The sequence below is a fragment of the Nilaparvata lugens genome, chromosome 5, assembly GCF_014356525.2.
Source record: "Nilaparvata lugens isolate BPH chromosome 5, ASM1435652v1, whole genome shotgun sequence".
In the NCBI taxonomy this organism is placed as follows: domain Eukaryota; kingdom Metazoa; phylum Arthropoda; class Insecta; order Hemiptera; family Delphacidae; genus Nilaparvata; species Nilaparvata lugens.
The window spans coordinates 12,468,816-12,485,711 of NC_052508.1; the positions used below are offsets into that span (position 1 = coordinate 12,468,816).

At 41.7% G+C, this 16,896-nt stretch overlaps 1 protein-coding gene across 1 annotated transcript in view; it reads left to right on the forward strand.

Moving 5' to 3' along the window:
- The first annotated feature begins 6,501 nt into the window (after window positions 1-6,501).
- The window catches only part of LOC111055403, a 273,287-nt gene continuing 262,892 nt past the window's right edge, over window positions 6,502-16,896 (forward strand). The window contains exon 1 of the mRNA XM_039429382.1: window positions 6,502-6,663. Within this exon, the coding sequence (XP_039285316.1) occupies window positions 6,503-6,663 (161 nt within the window). The 5' untranslated portion in view covers window position 6,502. The remainder of the gene's footprint in view (window positions 6,664-16,896) is intronic.

Below are 16,896 nucleotides of genomic sequence, written 5' to 3' on the forward strand. Positions count from 1 at the left end.
ACTTTGAGTGTAGTTTCCAGCACCGGCAGTCTTCTAGACTGCACTACTTGACGATTATCTCCAGCTCCTTGCTGAAAATTATCCTCCTTCTTCCGCCTCCGGTACCGCTTTTCCGGACAGTTGAACCTCCAGTGCCCAGCTCGTTTACAGTGCCAGCAAATGAACTTTCCACGGGCTGGAGAAATTTTCTGAGAAATAAATTTCTCTTTTCCAGTCTTCCACACAGCTCCTACGTGTTCCTGGGCTTGAGAAAATTTCTTCTTCTCCTGCTTCTTCACAGGAATAATTCCAGGTGGCTTCCTTGGCCTCCCTATGGCAGGCTGGGTTTTAACAGTAGCCAGCCTCGAGTTGATAGCTCCTTTTCCCACTTTTGGAGTTGAAATATCGTCTCCAGTGTGCTTTTTGACGAGACAAGGATCCCATTCCACTGACCGGGAATAGGGGTCTATTTTCACCCGGTGCTCACGAAGAAACTCCATACCAAGCAGAACATCTGGAGAAAGCCCATTCATTATTGTGAGTGTTGTTGATAAGGATATTCTGCCAATTTTCAGGTTGGTTATAACACCACCTCGCAGACGTGCAGCCGCTCCGTTAGCCATAGCAGCGCCGCGCTGCACAGGCTCTTGTTCCACTGCTTCCAAACTATTAAAAGCTTTAGAGCTAATATAGTTGGACTCTGCTCCGGTGTCGAGAAGAGCACTATACTGTCTGTCTCCTATTTCCACCGTAGTGAAGAGACGGCTGTCATCCTTGAGCTCCGGCTCTAGCTGGATTTGAAGTCTTGTTTTAACCACAGCTGTTTTATCAGAAGTCTTCTTCTGCTCTCTCTTACAGGAACAATTTGGTCGTGGCTTCCCGCACTTTGAGCAGAGTGAAACCTCCGGACACTCTGATCTCCAGTGTCCCACCTTCTTGCACTGCCAGCATACAGGGCCCTCTGGAGGTTGTTCACTCCGACTCTGTGTAGTAGAAGTCTCCTTTCGAGGCTTGGTCTGCTTTCTCACTTCCTCCTGCTTCACAGCTCGTTGTCTCTGTTGAGCACTCTTCTCCTCGAACTTAATTCGTTCATATTGCCTCGCTAAGTGTAGCAAGTCGTCGGTGGTGTACACTTCAGCCTCCCTGATGTAGAGCTTGTAGCGTGGTAAAAGATTTTTGTACAATCTCTGTACCTTGCTACTCTCTGAAAAACCACCTCTTCTCCTCATCAGCGTTAGCAGCTCCTCAACATAGTCGTCTATGAGCTCGCCTTCTTTCTGCCGCCTGTCGAGAATTTCATTCTCAAGATCCTCCACATAAGTAGGTGGATAGTAACGAGACCGAAAGTCTCTCAGGAAATCGTCCCAGTGTCTCCACTGTTCTCTCCTATTCCTCATCCATAAGGAACATTTCCCCGCTAACATTTCAGGTAGCGCTGGAAATAACTGTCTGCCAGACAAGCCATATGCTTGTTGCAGCTCCTCGAGCCGCTCCATAAAACTTGGAGCATCTCCACTCCCATCATATGAGAGCCGCCACCCTCGAACCTTGTCACACACGGCACCCGGGTCCATACAGGATGTAGCAGGCACCGCTGGACTGGTAGGTGACCTCAACACATGCCTAGGCATGTTATCATGCCTCTCCGGCATCTCCGGCCTCACCAGTGCAGGCTCTGCCTCCTCGCTAACTGGTGCTGGCCTTCGCGCTCTTCGACGAAGCGCCTCCTCCCCATTATCCAGAATGGGGAGCATCGCAACAATCCGCCGTCGTTGCTCCAGTAGAGCCCTCCTCAGGCTCGTACTTGTGCTATCTGTCAGCACTGAGTCGAGTATTAGATCAATCAAGCCCTGATCGTGCACTCTGTACACCCAGGAGTTGCTGGAGTCTCCATCAAACTCTGGAGACGTCTCCTTGGGTATTTCTTCCAGTCTGGAACATGCAGTGGCCTCCGCGACTGGTGGCCACAAAGCTGCAGCTCCTTCCTCTTCCTGACCTGTGCCAGCTCCGCCACCGATCCTGTTTAGACCGGCGGCCTCCACCATTGTCCTCCGGTGGTTTTCGACAAGAGCTCTCCTGAGCTCTGCCATGGTACCTGTTGTAGGTAGCCCTGCTGATGCTGCTAGATCCACTGCTTCATTCCGGTGGAGTTTGTAAATCCAGGACACTCCTGGATCGCTGTTATCCTCTCGCGCCTCCTGGTCTTCTCCGGCGCGATTACATTTCTCTTCTGCACTCATTGCTGTTTTACTCCTCCTGCCTTGGGCCCCACGTTCGTGTGCCAATCTGCTGAGTAGATTTTTGCCCACACCTATCTCTATCAGAGTTCTCAGTGTCGCTCTGGGCCGGCTAAACTCAGTCGGCGACTGGGGAGGGCCGCGGCAGGGGACGGGAGTCTCGGTGGGGCGTCCGTCAACCACCCTCGCTCGGGTTGGGGGTTGAAACAGGGTTTGAGCGCTTTGGAGGAATGTTTCCCTCTTTTAGGAAAGAGGGGCCGTGCTTTCGCACTGCCAAACAGGGTTGGTCGCGGAAAGAAGGGAACAGGAACCTTGCAGTGTTAGTCGTGAGAAAGGGCTTCGTGTCGGGACTAAGTCTTAGTCCTCGGGCACCGGGTGTCTTCCCGGGGTCCGGGTTGGTTGCGGAGCTCTGGTAAAGGCTTTCCCTGGCCTTCCCAGAGGTCCTCTTGCGATCCCGCACTGGACTAGTGCGCTGCGGCGGCCAGTACTCTGGACTTTCCTAAGTCCCACTGGCCGGGCACTAGCTGTCCTCCCGGGGTCCGGATCGGCCGCGGAGTTGCGGGAAAGGCTTTTCCTGGCCTTCCCAGACGTCCTCTTGCGATCCCGCACTGGACTAGTGCGCTGCGGCGGCCAGCACTCTGGACTTTCCTAAGTCCTACTGGCCGGGCACCAGCTGTCCTCCTGGGGTCCGGATCGTCCGCGGAGTTGCGGGAAAGGCTTTTCCTGGCCTTCCTAGACGTCCTCTTGCGATCCCGCACTGGACTACTGCGCTGCGGCGGCCAGCACTCTGGACTTTCCTAAGTCCTACTGGCCGGGCACTAGCTGTCCTCCTGGGGTCCGGGTCGTCCGCGGAGTTGCGGGAAAGGCTTTTCCTGGCCTTCCTAGACGTCCTCTTGCGATCCCGCACTGGACTAGTGCGCTGCGGCGGCCAGCACTCTGGACTTTCCTAAGTCCTACTGGCTGGGCACTAGCTGTCCTCCTGGGGTCCGGATCGTCCGCGGAGTTGCGGGAAAGGCTTTTCCTCACCTTCCCAGATGTCCTTTCTCGCCTCGATGCCCCACTGGTGGCCTACCAATGGGGAGTCAGGTTTCGACCAAACCTGACGTGTTGTCGTTGGTCGAAACTGGCAACCGTCGTCCAAACAGGTTAAATGTCGTTCAACACTCGCCCAAACGAGTGTAGAGCAGTGGAGTTCACTGTGTGAGAGGCTAATCGACTTTAGCCTCGACACAACTCCCGGTCGCTGAAGAAATCGGAGTTCACTTAGTACTGGTGTACTGTGACGTGGCTAGCTGCTCGCTGCTTCCTTCTCACCTCTCTCGACCGCTCGACTTGGCTCTCCGAACTCGACTGCCTCCTGCTGGCCTTTCTCGAGCCTCCCTCAGTGACCGAGAGGGAGGGGAGAGAGGATGCGCAGCATCGCTGAGCGGTAGGCCAGTGGCTGGCTTGAACGTTGACCCCTCAGATTCTATGAAAGATAGCCGAGCGTCGAATAAATGAGCCCTAAATTCAATCCCTTTCTCTAGTTACGATATACATCGTGACAACATTTACATTCATTTTCGTTGTAAATTTAATGTATTACATTTTATTCATTGTACAGTAGCACATTACTAGTTATTTCACTTCTCAATTTGAATAGTTTTATTGTACAGATTATTATGTTGTTACAGAAGTTTATCAAAATATTCACTTTCATCACAGTCCCAAAAAATCGCTTGAGAAACAATCAATCTCCAACACTCAATCAAATTATTATTGTTGCACTTAACCAAGTGGAACCGCAGCTAAGCCCCACTCCTGCACGACAGCCCAACTTGAGTACACGAATTGTTGACATCAAGTTTTGGTCGAACTGCAAGTTGATCGAGAGTTGTTAGTTGTTCCGGAAATAAGTTGTTCTGGAACGGCAGTGGATATTCAATTCATCCCAATTCACCTTGGAGGTGAACTTTCGAAACTACCCCCACCTCAACACTCCTTGGGGTATTATCGTTAACACAACCCACAAACTTTGCGATTATCAGGTTAAGAAATCTCCTATTAAACAGTGGAACCTGTCAACTAAAATTCAATTCTAAACTCCTCGGATAATCAAATCAATTCTGAGTTTCAACTTTGTGTGTACTTAACGAATTTCGAATTATCGTCTTTTAGGGGTGAGCTTCAAACTTTTCGTCAAATATTAGGATGTGTGGCTTGAAATGCTAACCAGGCGTAGAGCATTTGATTCGGGAATCTCATGTATTAATTTACCTACTTGGAACAATCTCTGATACATCGTGAGTTTGAGTTTACAACTTCACTGTAGAATTATAACCTTTGTCAGATATCTCAATAATTTATTAATTTATTCATACATTGATACATACAATATCATTCTCAATTATGAATGATTGGAAAAGAAACACGGGCTCAAAGCCCAAAACTGTTCCTTTTCCAAATTTAGATAGATATTGTCCAAAAAAGGTTATGTTTGCACATCATGATTTTTGTGCAATTTTGAGTTCAAAATAAATTATATATAAACTAGGAATTCAGAATTTAGGAAAGATGGGAACCAAATTGGATAAGAATACCTCACTAAATCATCACTGATTACTGATAAATATTGTATTAATCCTATCATATTAAGCGAGCAATTTCTGTATTTATATATCTGGTTATTTATGGACAACGGATCTCGAAAACTGCTCTAACGATTTCCACGAAATTTGGGAAATAGTAGGTTTATGATATGAGTATTCGATTGCACTAGGTCACATCCTTGGGAAAACTCGCTGAACGACATTAAAAGGATAATTTATCCTTGGCTGAAACAGCTGTGGATAGTAAAAAGGTGAGAGAGCTAGTGAGGATGTGAAAAATCAAAATATCGCATCCTCGAAATTCATAAGCTGAGGTATAGCCAGCTGTGGAATATGAACACGATCATTTTAGAGAATTGTGTTCTGTTTATCAATAAATAAAAATCACGAGTGAAGCTCGGTGCCTCGATATTAATTTTTAAACTTAAAAAGAAACTAACACTTACTTTTAAAACAACAGCTGTTGTTGTTTAATTATTAATTATTATGAGGATAGTTGTAGGAGTATATTCCAGTCATGAAGAAACTAATATTAGCAGATCAGATACTTGTAGAATAATAGCCTATTTGTGAAGTTTTAGATTATGATTTTAGCGCACTCAACAATTTCTGATACATCGTGAGTTTGAGTTTACAACTTCACTGTAGAATTATAACCTTTGTCAGATATCTCAATAATTTATTAATTTATTCATACATTGATACATACAATATCATTCTCAATTATGAATGATTGGAAAAGAAACACGGGCTCAAAGCCCAAAACTGTTCCTTTTCCAAATTTAGATAGATATTGTCCAAAAAAGGTTATGTTTGCACATCATGATTTTTGTGCAATTTTGAGTTCAAAATAAATTATATATAAACTAGGAATTCAGAATTTAGGAAAGATGGGAACCAAATTGGATAAGAATACCTCACTAAATCATCACTGATTACTGATAAATATTGTATTAATCCTATCATATTAAGCGAGCAATTTCTGTATTTATATATCTGGTTATTTATGGACAACGGATCTCGAAAACTGCTCTAACGATTTCCACGAAATTTGGGAAATAGTAGGTTTATGATATGAGTATTCGATTGCACTAGGTCACATCCTTGGGAAAACTCGCTGAACGACATTAAAAGGATAATTTATCCTTGGCTGAAACAGCTGTGGATAGTAAAAAGGTGAGAGAGCTAGTGAGGATGTGAAAAATCAAAATATCGCATCCTCGAAATTCATAAGCTGACGTATAGCCAGCTGTGGAATATGAACACGATCATTTTAGAGAATTGTGTTCTGTTTATCAATAAATAAAAATCACGAGTGAAGCTCGGTGCCTCGATATTAATTTTTAAACTTAAAAAGAAACTAACACTTACTTTTAAAACAACAGCTGTTGTTGTTTAATTATTAATTATTATGAGGATAGTTGTAGGAGTATATTCCAGTCATGAAGAAACTAATATTAGCAGATCAGATACTTGTAGAATAATAGCCTATTTGTGAAGTTTTAGATTATGATTTTAGCGCACTCAACAATTTCTGTAAAATTAAAATAATCTCATCTCATTTGAGAATGGGAAAGAGTTACAACAAAAGAGAACTATTGGATTTGATATATTATTGTGCATATTGTGTAAAAATAAATTCGATAAACATTAAATTGAACATAAAGACTAATTTTATCATATTTTTTTGCAGTGAGGATGAGAATGAGTGAAGACGTGAGGGATTACAGTCTGACCGAGGGGTACGCGTCTGCGCATTTGGCTCATGGAACTCTGAATGATTGGAGCAGTCCCAAATATTTCACTTTCAACTGGACGTCAACTGCCACCCTCGGCAGCAAAGTCAATGCATCGTTTAGGTGAGTCAATGTTCCAGTAACTTAATTATTAATAAAACGTCTCTCTTTAATTTTCTCATGAGATTCATTCGTGTCTTAGAATGCTTTTTGTTCGTTTTACAATAATAATAATTGTTATAGAGTATTCGTTCGAGGACTATTCAAATAATTGCAAATTATCATGATAATTTCATATAGAATTAGTTTGTTCTAATTTATGCTCAAATTATCAGTAGCTTCGATGTATATAATATATCAACATATATATTAACAAAACTGATTGCTTCATCAACATGAAGCTCTTTAGACCTAACGAAATCGATTGCATGTAAGTTGTAATCCAATAAATTCTCTAGACAAGAAGAACGGTAAATCATCTATAACATTTAAGAGAATGCCCCCTGTGGGTTGGGGGAGCTTTGAGTCGATCATCGTACTCAAGAATGTGTTGATAACCAGAATTCACCCACAGTATTCATGCTTGTCGTAGGAGGCGACTAAAATAGACCTCAAGGCAACTGCAGAGGTTGCCTTGCCTTCAAACCCACGGGATCTGCCCCATCAGGACAGTTTCGGAGGGGCAAAAAGAAAAACCCAAGAGACCAGAGATGGGTGAAACTTCAGGCACAAATGTGGGTCAAGAGGCTGAGTCGAGGTTGGCCGGGCGCTGGGCGCCCTAGAAACAGTTTGGCGTCCCCTCTCTCAGCGGAAGGACCTACTAAGAAGGCCAGGAGTAGAACTCACGTAGGTCACGAGGACTAATCAGTCTGAAGAGACTGCCAAGCATATCACACTGGATTGCGACAAGGATTGCAACCAGGTGATGAATGGAATGTTAGTATAGGGAAAAACTCCTGGTTCTTGTAGAGGACATAGGTATTGATTTGCCTGAATAACATACTACTTGGGAACTCAATAAGCTTCGATTGACGTGTGGGGTTCTTAGAACCTTTGGATCTTTGAATCCGTCCCTTCAAAAATAATAAACAATAATCAATAAAATTCATGATAAATTATTGTAGGTTTGTAATAAATCAGCCAATTGAACAAACGAATGAATAGATGTTCATATGAAGGCTTATAAAGTCAATTTTCTCAACTATTCAACTGACAAAATACGAGTGATTGATAACTGTTTAAGATTTGAGAACAATAACTCATCCATTACTTTCTCTTTGAACAAGTAATTATCATAATTTCAAGATTTTTAATTCAATACATTATGGAATGAATGGAGATTGCATTTATCCAAATGCCAATTAATGTATAATTATTATTCAACGATAATCCCAATTAAATGCTGTAAATCACCCCGAAGACTTCTGCTACTGCAGACATAGACAACAGGGTTAACAGCTAGATGGAAATTCGATGAGAACTACTATCCAAAATTCCCGGGCTGGCAAATAATTTTTGTAATTGCAGTTTGTAATCTTGCAATAGCAGAGATCTTCGGGGTGATTTACAGCATTTAATTAGGATTTTAGTTAAATAATAATTATATCAATACATATATTCATATCACCGTTATCTCCACCACTACATGGAAAACTATATAGGTTTTAGTTGTAGGATAAATTTCTATTCTGTGCTATGATGTGATATGTTAACAGACATCGCGTATCTGATTAATACGATAAACCAAAATGGAGAAAACACTTAGATTTGTTTGACTGTAGGAGATTTGATAATGAATAATTTCATCATGAGAATGATATTGATATCATCCTTTAGTATGTAGAATGAGAATAGATACACATGAGTATTGGAAATTATTCCACTGCATCGACTATTCAACAAAATTTATTAAAAGCGAAATATTTTATCAACATATTTTGCAGATATACATCGAAATACAGATAATTGGATTTCTATTCCATTCTGGAAAACATAGAAATATCTCTGACAACAATGTCGAGTTATTATCGAATTTCTGGAAGCATGTTTTTTTCATTTTTTAACCAGATACTATTCAATTATTTTGAATCCATTCTACATTTTCTACCAAAAGATGCAGCATAAAAATTGAGACAAATGTGATACCTCTATATTTTGAATTTCATGCGAATGGGACTTTGAAACCGCAATTGCTATTACAACGCTAGGGGCAACAGTTCAACTGTTCTATCTCATATTGATGACAAACTGATAGTGGTTACCAATATTAGCGTTATCTTCTGCAATATTTTCTTTCATTTCCTCTGTCTCTCTCTCTCTTTTTTGAATTTTAGTATGGCAGAGACGACCTGGAGCCCTAACTTTGCCCTTAAAATAGAGGCAATTATTCAATTCAATTCCCTCTCTTTTCTTCTTCCTTTCCTTATCATAATCCTCTCCTATCTTCAATATTAGAGTCTCATGAGTTTCATCATCTTCATCATTGATAGACCAAAAGAGAGGATCATTTTTACTGAGACGGAATTCTCCCAAAAACGATTAACATCATGGAAAGAAAACTAAATCGTCAATATCAGACAATATCTTGAACTAAATGTAACATTGCAGAAAGTAATGTTATAGGAGAAAAAAACGCAAAATTTCCATAACGGTACATTATATTTCATATGAAAAATAGTAAGAAATCCATATGAATTACTTTAAAATGTTCAACATGTGAGTAATGAAAATCGGCGAGCAATTTGATAGGGGAGAGGGAAGGAATAGCAGGCTTTACATTATCAAGAAAAAAATCAAATCAATATTTTGCATCAAAGAATTTTCATTCAGAACTAGAATTATCAATTATTTTATTTCCAAGATGTTATTTAGACAAAAAATAACAACCACGAAATTCTTCAAGAATACCCAACTATTCATTTCATATCCCAATTGATCAGGATTCAATAGGGATTCATCTGAAAACAGAAAATTCAAGAATCTAGAAGAAATGTGAACAAGGTGAGAATTGATGCAATGATGATAGCAAACCTCCGGGAGGGAGAAGGTACTTGAAGAAGAACAGAAAAAGAGAGAAAAAAGAAGAAGAAGAAGAAGAAGAAGAAGAAGAAGAGAAGAAGAAGAAGAAGAGAAAAGAAGAATAAGAAGAAGACGAAGAAGAAGGCTAATGATGATGGGAGATGAGAGGTCCCACAGCTTTAAGTGGGCTCCGAACTCTCCCACTATGAAAAAATCCCGTTCAATCGACAGTTTCATCAGTAACTGTATCAAGCGACTAAACGACTCAGTCACTAAGTTGATCACCATTTTTCAATTCCAATGATCTCCCAGCACATGCCGCGATAACCGCTAATGGCAATTTAATAACACAAGTGCGCCGATTCCTTTCGCTGAACATCAGTTGATATTTTTAATAAAGGGGAAATCGGAACGGAAAGCTGTGCAAAAGAGAGAGGACACACGAAACATTTGCAACCGCGTTCACGCGATCGTGTGAGTGCGAAACATTTGCTACCGCGATCGTGTGAGTGCGGGCGCGCTAGCGGAAATTAAAAGCGAGGCGTTCGGTCGCGACTCTGAGCAGTATTGGTTTGAATGTCAATTATTGATGAAATAAATGGGAAACGCTGACAGTTTGAAGTGAACTCACCAAGGCACTTGCCCTCGACTCTTGACAGCATTGTTTCAATTGCGGGTATTGATGTGATCCATTTAAAACTCTGACAGTTCAGAGTGAATCTCACAGAGGTACTTGCTCTCGACTCTTAACAGTATTGTGAGAATGACAAGTATCGACGTTTTAAATGGGAAATACTGACAAAATGTAGTGAATCTGGAGAAGGCACTCAACGGCGTGTTTTGGAGAGCTCTTCCACGGTTAAATGAAAAGAGAGCAGACTCGGATTTGCTGGCCAAAGTGATTATAACAGCTTCAGTTATCGCTTCAGTTTTAGAACGGTGCTTGCGAGCACAGGTCTCCAATGAAGTGGAAGCATAACAGTTGAGACAAATGTGATACCTCTATATTTTGAATTTCATGCGAATGGGACTTTGAAACCGCAATTGCTATTACAACGCTAGGGGCAACAGTTCAACTGTTCTATCTCATATTGATGACAAACTGATAGTGGTTACCAATATTAGCGTTATCTTCTGCAATATTTTCTTTCATTTCCTCTGTCTCTCTCTCTCTCTCTTTTTTGAATTTTAGTATGGCAGAGACGACCTGGAGCCCTAACTTTGCCCTTAAAATAGAGGCAATTATTCAATTCAATTCCCTCTCTTTTCTTCTTCCTTTCCTTATCATAATCCTCTCCTATCTTCAATATTAGAGTCTCATGAGTTTCATCATCTTCATCATTGATAGACCAAAAGAGAGGATCATTTTTACTGAGACGGAATTCTCCCAAAAACGATTAACATCATGGAAAGAAAACTAAATCGTCAATATCAGACAATATCTTGAACTAAATGTAACATTGCAGAAAGTAATGTTATAGGAGAAAAAAACGCAAAATTTCCATAACGGTACATTATATTTCATATGAAAAATAGTAAGAAATCCAATATGAATTACTTTAAAATGTTCAAACATGTGAGTAATGAAAATCGGCCGAGCAATTTGATAGGGGAGAGGGAAGGAATAGCAGGCTTTACATTATCAAGAAAAAAATCAAATCAATATTTTGCATCAAAGAATTTTCATTCAGAACTAGAATTATCAATTATTTTATTTCCAAGATGTTATTTAGACAAAAAAATAACAACCACGAAATTCTTCAAGAATACCCAACTATTCATTTCATATCCCAATTGATCAGGATTCAATAGGGATTCATCTGAAAACAGAAAATTCAAGAATCTAGAAGAAATGTGAACAAGGTGAGAATTGATGCAATGATGATAGCAAACCTCCGGGAGGGAGAAGGTACTTGAAGAAGAAACAGAAAAAGAGAGAAAAAAGAAGAAGAAGAAGAAGAAGAAGAAGAAGAAGAAGAAGAAGAAGAAGAAGAAGAGAAGAAGAAGAAGAAGAAAAGAAGAATAAGAAGAAGACGAAGAAGAAGGCTAATGATGATGGGAGATGAGAGGTCCCACAGCTTTAAGTGGGCTCCGAACTCTCCCACTATGAAAAAATCCCGTTCAATCGACAGTTTCATCAGTAACTGTATCAAGCGACTAAACGACTCAGTCACTAAGTTGATCACCATTTTTCAATTTCCAATGATCTCCCAGCACATGCCGCGATAACCGCTAATGGCAATTTAATAACACAAGTGCGCCGATTCCTTTCGCTGAACATCAGTTGATATTTTTAATAAAGGGGAAATCGGAACGGAAAGCTGTGCAAAAGAGAGAGGACACACGAAACATTTGCAACCGCGTTCACGCGATCGTGTGAGTGCGAAACATTTGCTACCGCGATCGTGTGAGTGCGGGCGCGCTAGCGGAAATTAAAAGCGAGGCGTTCGGTCGCGACTCTGAGCAGTATTGGTTTGAATGTCAATTATTGATGAAATAAATGGGAAACGCTGACAGTTTGAAGTGAACTCACCAAGGCACTTGCCCTCGACTCTTGACAGCATTGTTTCAATTGCGGGTATTGATGTGATCCATTTAAAACTCTGACAGTTCAGAGTGAATCTCACAGAGGTACTTGCTCTCGACTCTTAACAGTATTGTGAGAATGACAAGTATCGACGTTTTAAATGGGAAATACTGACAAAATGTAGTGAATCTGGAGAAGGCACTCAACGGCGTGTTTTGGAGAGCTCTTCCACGGTTAAATGAAAAGAGAGCAGACTCGGATTTGCTGGCCAAAGTGATTATAACAGCTTCAGTTATCGCTTCAGTTTTAGAACGGTGCTGGCGAGCACAGGTCTCCAATGAAGTGGAAGCATAACAGTTGAAAGAAGAGGGCTTTAATTGAGAGAGGACACCAGTTGAAAGAGAGGGATTCAGTTGAAAGGAAAACAGTTGGAAGGAGAGGGCTCCAGTTGAGAAAGGAAACTAGTTTAAAAGCGAGGGATTCAGTTGAAAAGGATAACAGTTGAAAGAGAGGGATTCAGTTGAGAAGGATTCCAGTTGAAAGAGAGGGATTCAGTTGAAAGGAAAACAGTTGAAAGAGAGGGATTCAGTTGAAAAGGATACCAGTTGAAAGAGAGGGATTCAGTTGAAAAGGATACCAGTTGAAAGAGAGGGATTCAGTTGAGAAGGATTCCAGTTGAAAGAGAGGGATTCAGTTGAAAGGAAAACAGTTGAAAGAGAGGGATTCAGTTGAAAAGGATACCAGTTGAAAGAGAGGGATTCAGTTGAAAGGAGAACAGTTGTAAAAAGAGGGCTTCAGTTGAAAAAGGAAACTAGTTTAAAAGCGAGGGATTCAGTTGAAAAGGATAACAGTTGAAAGAAGAGGGCTCCAGTTAAGATAGGAAACTAGTCTAAAAGTGAGGGATTTAGTTGAAAAGGATAACAGTTGGAAGGAGAGGGCTCCAGTTGAGAAAGGAAACTAGTTTAAAAGCGAGGGATTCAGTTGAAAAGGATAACAGTTGAAAGAGAGGGATTCAGTTGAGAAGGATTCCAGTTGAAAGAGAGGGATTCAGTTGAAAGGAAAACAGTTGAAAGAGAGGGATTCAGTTGAAAAGGATACCAGTTGAAAGAGAGGGATTCAGTTGAAAGTAGAACAGTTGTAAAAAGAGGGCTTCAGTTGAAAAAGGAAACTATTTTAAAAGCGAGGGATTCAGTTGAAAAGGATAACAGTTGAAAGGAGAGGGCTCCAGTTAAGATAGGAAACTAGTCTAAAAGTGAGGGATTTAGTTGAAAAGGATAACAGTTGAAAGGAGAGGGCTCCTGTTAAGATAGGAGACTAGTCTAAAAGCGAGGGATTCAGTTGGAAAGGATAACAGTTAAAAGGAGAGGGCTTCAGTTGAGAAAGGAAACTAGTTGAAAAGCGAGGGATTCAGTTGAAAAGGATAACAGTTGAAAGGAGAGGACTCCAGTTAAGATAGGAAACTAGTATGAAAGCGAGGGATTCAGTTGAAAGGATAACAGTTGAAAGGAGAGGGCTCCAGTTGAGAAAGGAAACTAGTTTAAAAGCGATAGATTCAGTTGGAAAGGATAACAGTTGAAAGGAGAGGGCTCCAGTTGAGAGAGGAAACTAGTTTAAAAGTGAGGGATTCAGTTGAAAAGGATAACAGTTGAAAGGAGAGGGCTCCAGTTAAGATAGGAAACTAGTTGAAATAGAGGGATTCAGTTGAAAAGGAAAACAGTTAAAAGCAAAGGGCATCAGTTGAGGAAGGATAAAAGTTGAGAGAGAGGGATTTACTTGATAGAGGTTAACAGTTAAAAAGAGAGGGATTCAGTTGAGAAAGTATATTAGTTTGAAAGAATACCAGTTGAAAGAGAGGTCCACAGTTGAGGAAGGATAACAGTTGATAGGAGAGGGCTTTAGTTAATTGTTAATTGTTTATTGTTTTTGAAGGGACGAATTCAATGATCCAAAGGTTCAAAGAATCCCACACGTCAACCGAAGCTTATTGTGTTCCCAAGTAGTATGTTAGTTAGGCAAACCAATACCTGTGTCCTTTACAAGAACCAGGGGTTTTTCCCTATACTCACATTCCATTCATCACCTGGTTGCAATCCTTGTCGCAATCCAGTGTGATATGCTTGGCAGTCTCTTCAAACTGATTAGTCCTCGTTACCTACGTGAGTTCCACTCCTGGCCATTTTGTAGGTCCTTCCGCTGAGAGAGGGGACGCCAAACTGCCTCTAGGGCGCCCGGCACCCGGCCACACTCGACTCAGCCTCTTGACCCACATTTGTCCCTGGAGTTTTACCCATCACTGGTCTCTTGGGTTTTTATTTTTGCCCCTTCGAAAATCTGAAATGTCAAAAGCCTCACCTCTTCCAAGAAGTTTCGCCTGAATGGCCGCCCTTCTTTGAGCAGTGGTGAGTCTTGGCCTCTCCACCCACAAACCTACGTGAGTTCCACTCCTGGCTTTTTTGTAGGTCCTTCCGCTGAGAGAGGGGACGCCAAACTGCCTCTAGGGCACCGGCGCCCGGTCAACCTCGACTCAGCCTCTTGACCCACATTTATGCCTGGAGTTTTACCCATCTCTGGTCTCTTGGGTTTTTCTTTTTGCCCCTCCGAAACTGCCCTGATGGGTTAGATCCCGTGGGTTTGAAGGCAAGGCAACTTCTGAAGTTGCCTTGAGGTCCATTTTAGTCGCCTCCTACGACAAGCATGGATACTGTGGGTGAATTCTGGTTTTCAACACACTCTTGAGTACGATGATCGACTCAAAACTCCTCCAACCCACAGGGGGCAGGGCTTTAGTTGAAAGAAGAGGGCTTCAGTTAAAATGATACCAGTTAAAAGGAGAGGACTTTAGTTGTGAAAGGTTAACAGTTAATCAGAGAGGGCTCCAGTTGTAAAAGGTTAACAGTTGAAAGGAGAGGGCTCCAGTTGAGAAAGGAAACTAGTTGAAAAGCGAGGGATTCAGTTGGAAAGGATAACAGTTAAAAGGAGAGGGCTTCAGTTGAAAAGGATACCAGTTGAAAGAGAGGATTCAGTTGAAAAGGATAACAGTTGAAAGAGAGGATTCAGTTGAAAAGGATAACAGTTGATAGGAGAGGGCTTTAGTTAATTGTTAATTGTTTTTGAAGGGACGAATTCAATGATCCAAAGGTTCAAAGAATCCCACACGTCAACCGAAGCTTATTGTGTTCCCAAGTAGTATGTTAGTTAGGCTAACCAATACCTATGCCCTTTACAAGAACCAGGGGTATTCCCTATACTCTCATTCCATTCATCACCTGGTTGCAATCCTTGTCGCAATCCAGTGTGATATGCTTGGCAGTCTCTTCAAACTGATTAGTCCTCGTTACCTACGTGAGTTCCACTCCTGGCCATTTTGTAGGTCCTTCCGCTGAGAGAGGGGACGCCAAACTGCCTCTAGGGCGCCCGGCACCCGGCCACACTCGACTCAGCCTCTTGACCCACATTTGTCCCTGGAGTTTTACCCATCACTGGTCTCTTGGGTTTTTATTTTTGCCCCTTCGAAAATCTGAAATGTCAAAAGCCTCACCTCTTCCAAGAAGTTTCGCCTGAATGGCCGCCCTTCTTTGAGCAGTGGTGAGTCTTGGCCTCTCCACCCACAAACCTACGTGAGTTCCACTCCTGGCTTTTTTGTAGGTCCTTCCGCTGAGAGAGGGGACGCCAAACTGCCTCTAGGGCACCGGCGCCCGGTCAACCTCGACTCAGCCTCTTGACCCACATTTATGCCTGGAGTTTTACCCATCTCTGGTCTCTTGGTTTTTCTTTTTGCCCCTCCGAAACTGCCCTGATGGGGTTTGAAGGCAAGGCAACTTTTGGAGTTGCCTTGAGGTCCATTTTAGTCGCCTCCTACGACAAGCATGGATGCTGTGGGTGAATTCTGGTTTTCAACACACTCTTGAGTACGATGATCGACTCAAAACTCCTCCAACCCACAGGGGGCAGGGCTTTAGTTGAAAGAAGAGGGCTTCAGTTAAAATGATACCAGTTAAAAGGAGAGGACTTTAGTTGTGAAAGGTTAACAGTTAATCAGAGAGGGCTCCAGTTGTAAAAGGTTAACAGTTGAAAGGAGAGGGTTTCAGTTGAGAAAGGATACCAGTTGAAAGGAGATGGCTCCAGTTGGAAGTATAACCGTTAATAGTTGAAAAGAGAGGGTTTCAATTGAAAGGATGACTGTTAAGAAGAGAGAGCATTTCCGCTGGCTTACTGCTGTATTAATCTGTGAAGATTCACTGAACTTTTTCAAGTGAAAATCTCTCCGGGTCTTAGAACAGTGAAGCTGTATTTGGGAGACTGTGAACGTGACTTTGTATTCATATCCGGTGTATTCAATTGGATTATTTTATTTGCTAGGTGAATTGGAGTGAATTTATAAAAGCTACGGAATAAGTCTCAAAAGGCTTCCAATGCTCATTACATGGTCATGTAACTCCTTTGCTGGATTTTCAACTCATTCACTTTCTGGTGAAATCGAGATGGTATTAGGAGTGTTAAGTGATCCGAATAGTAACGTATATTTACGATTGTGAATCAAATGTATTTAAAAAATACACAAAATGAGATCGAAATACTAAGTACAAATATCAAACACTAATAAAAAGTAACAGGCTATAATATAGTGGGGGTGCAAGAAAAGGAGAGGAATAGTAGGGGAGGTATAGTGAGAAAGTCCACGTTATAATGGCAGTGGAGAAAGATAGGAGATAAACGTTGCCGATTCACTGTCAATGCCTTCAACAGACGGTAGCTGATACAGGTTTATTGATGTAATATTAACGGTTCATTCTCGTTTATATAATCAATTA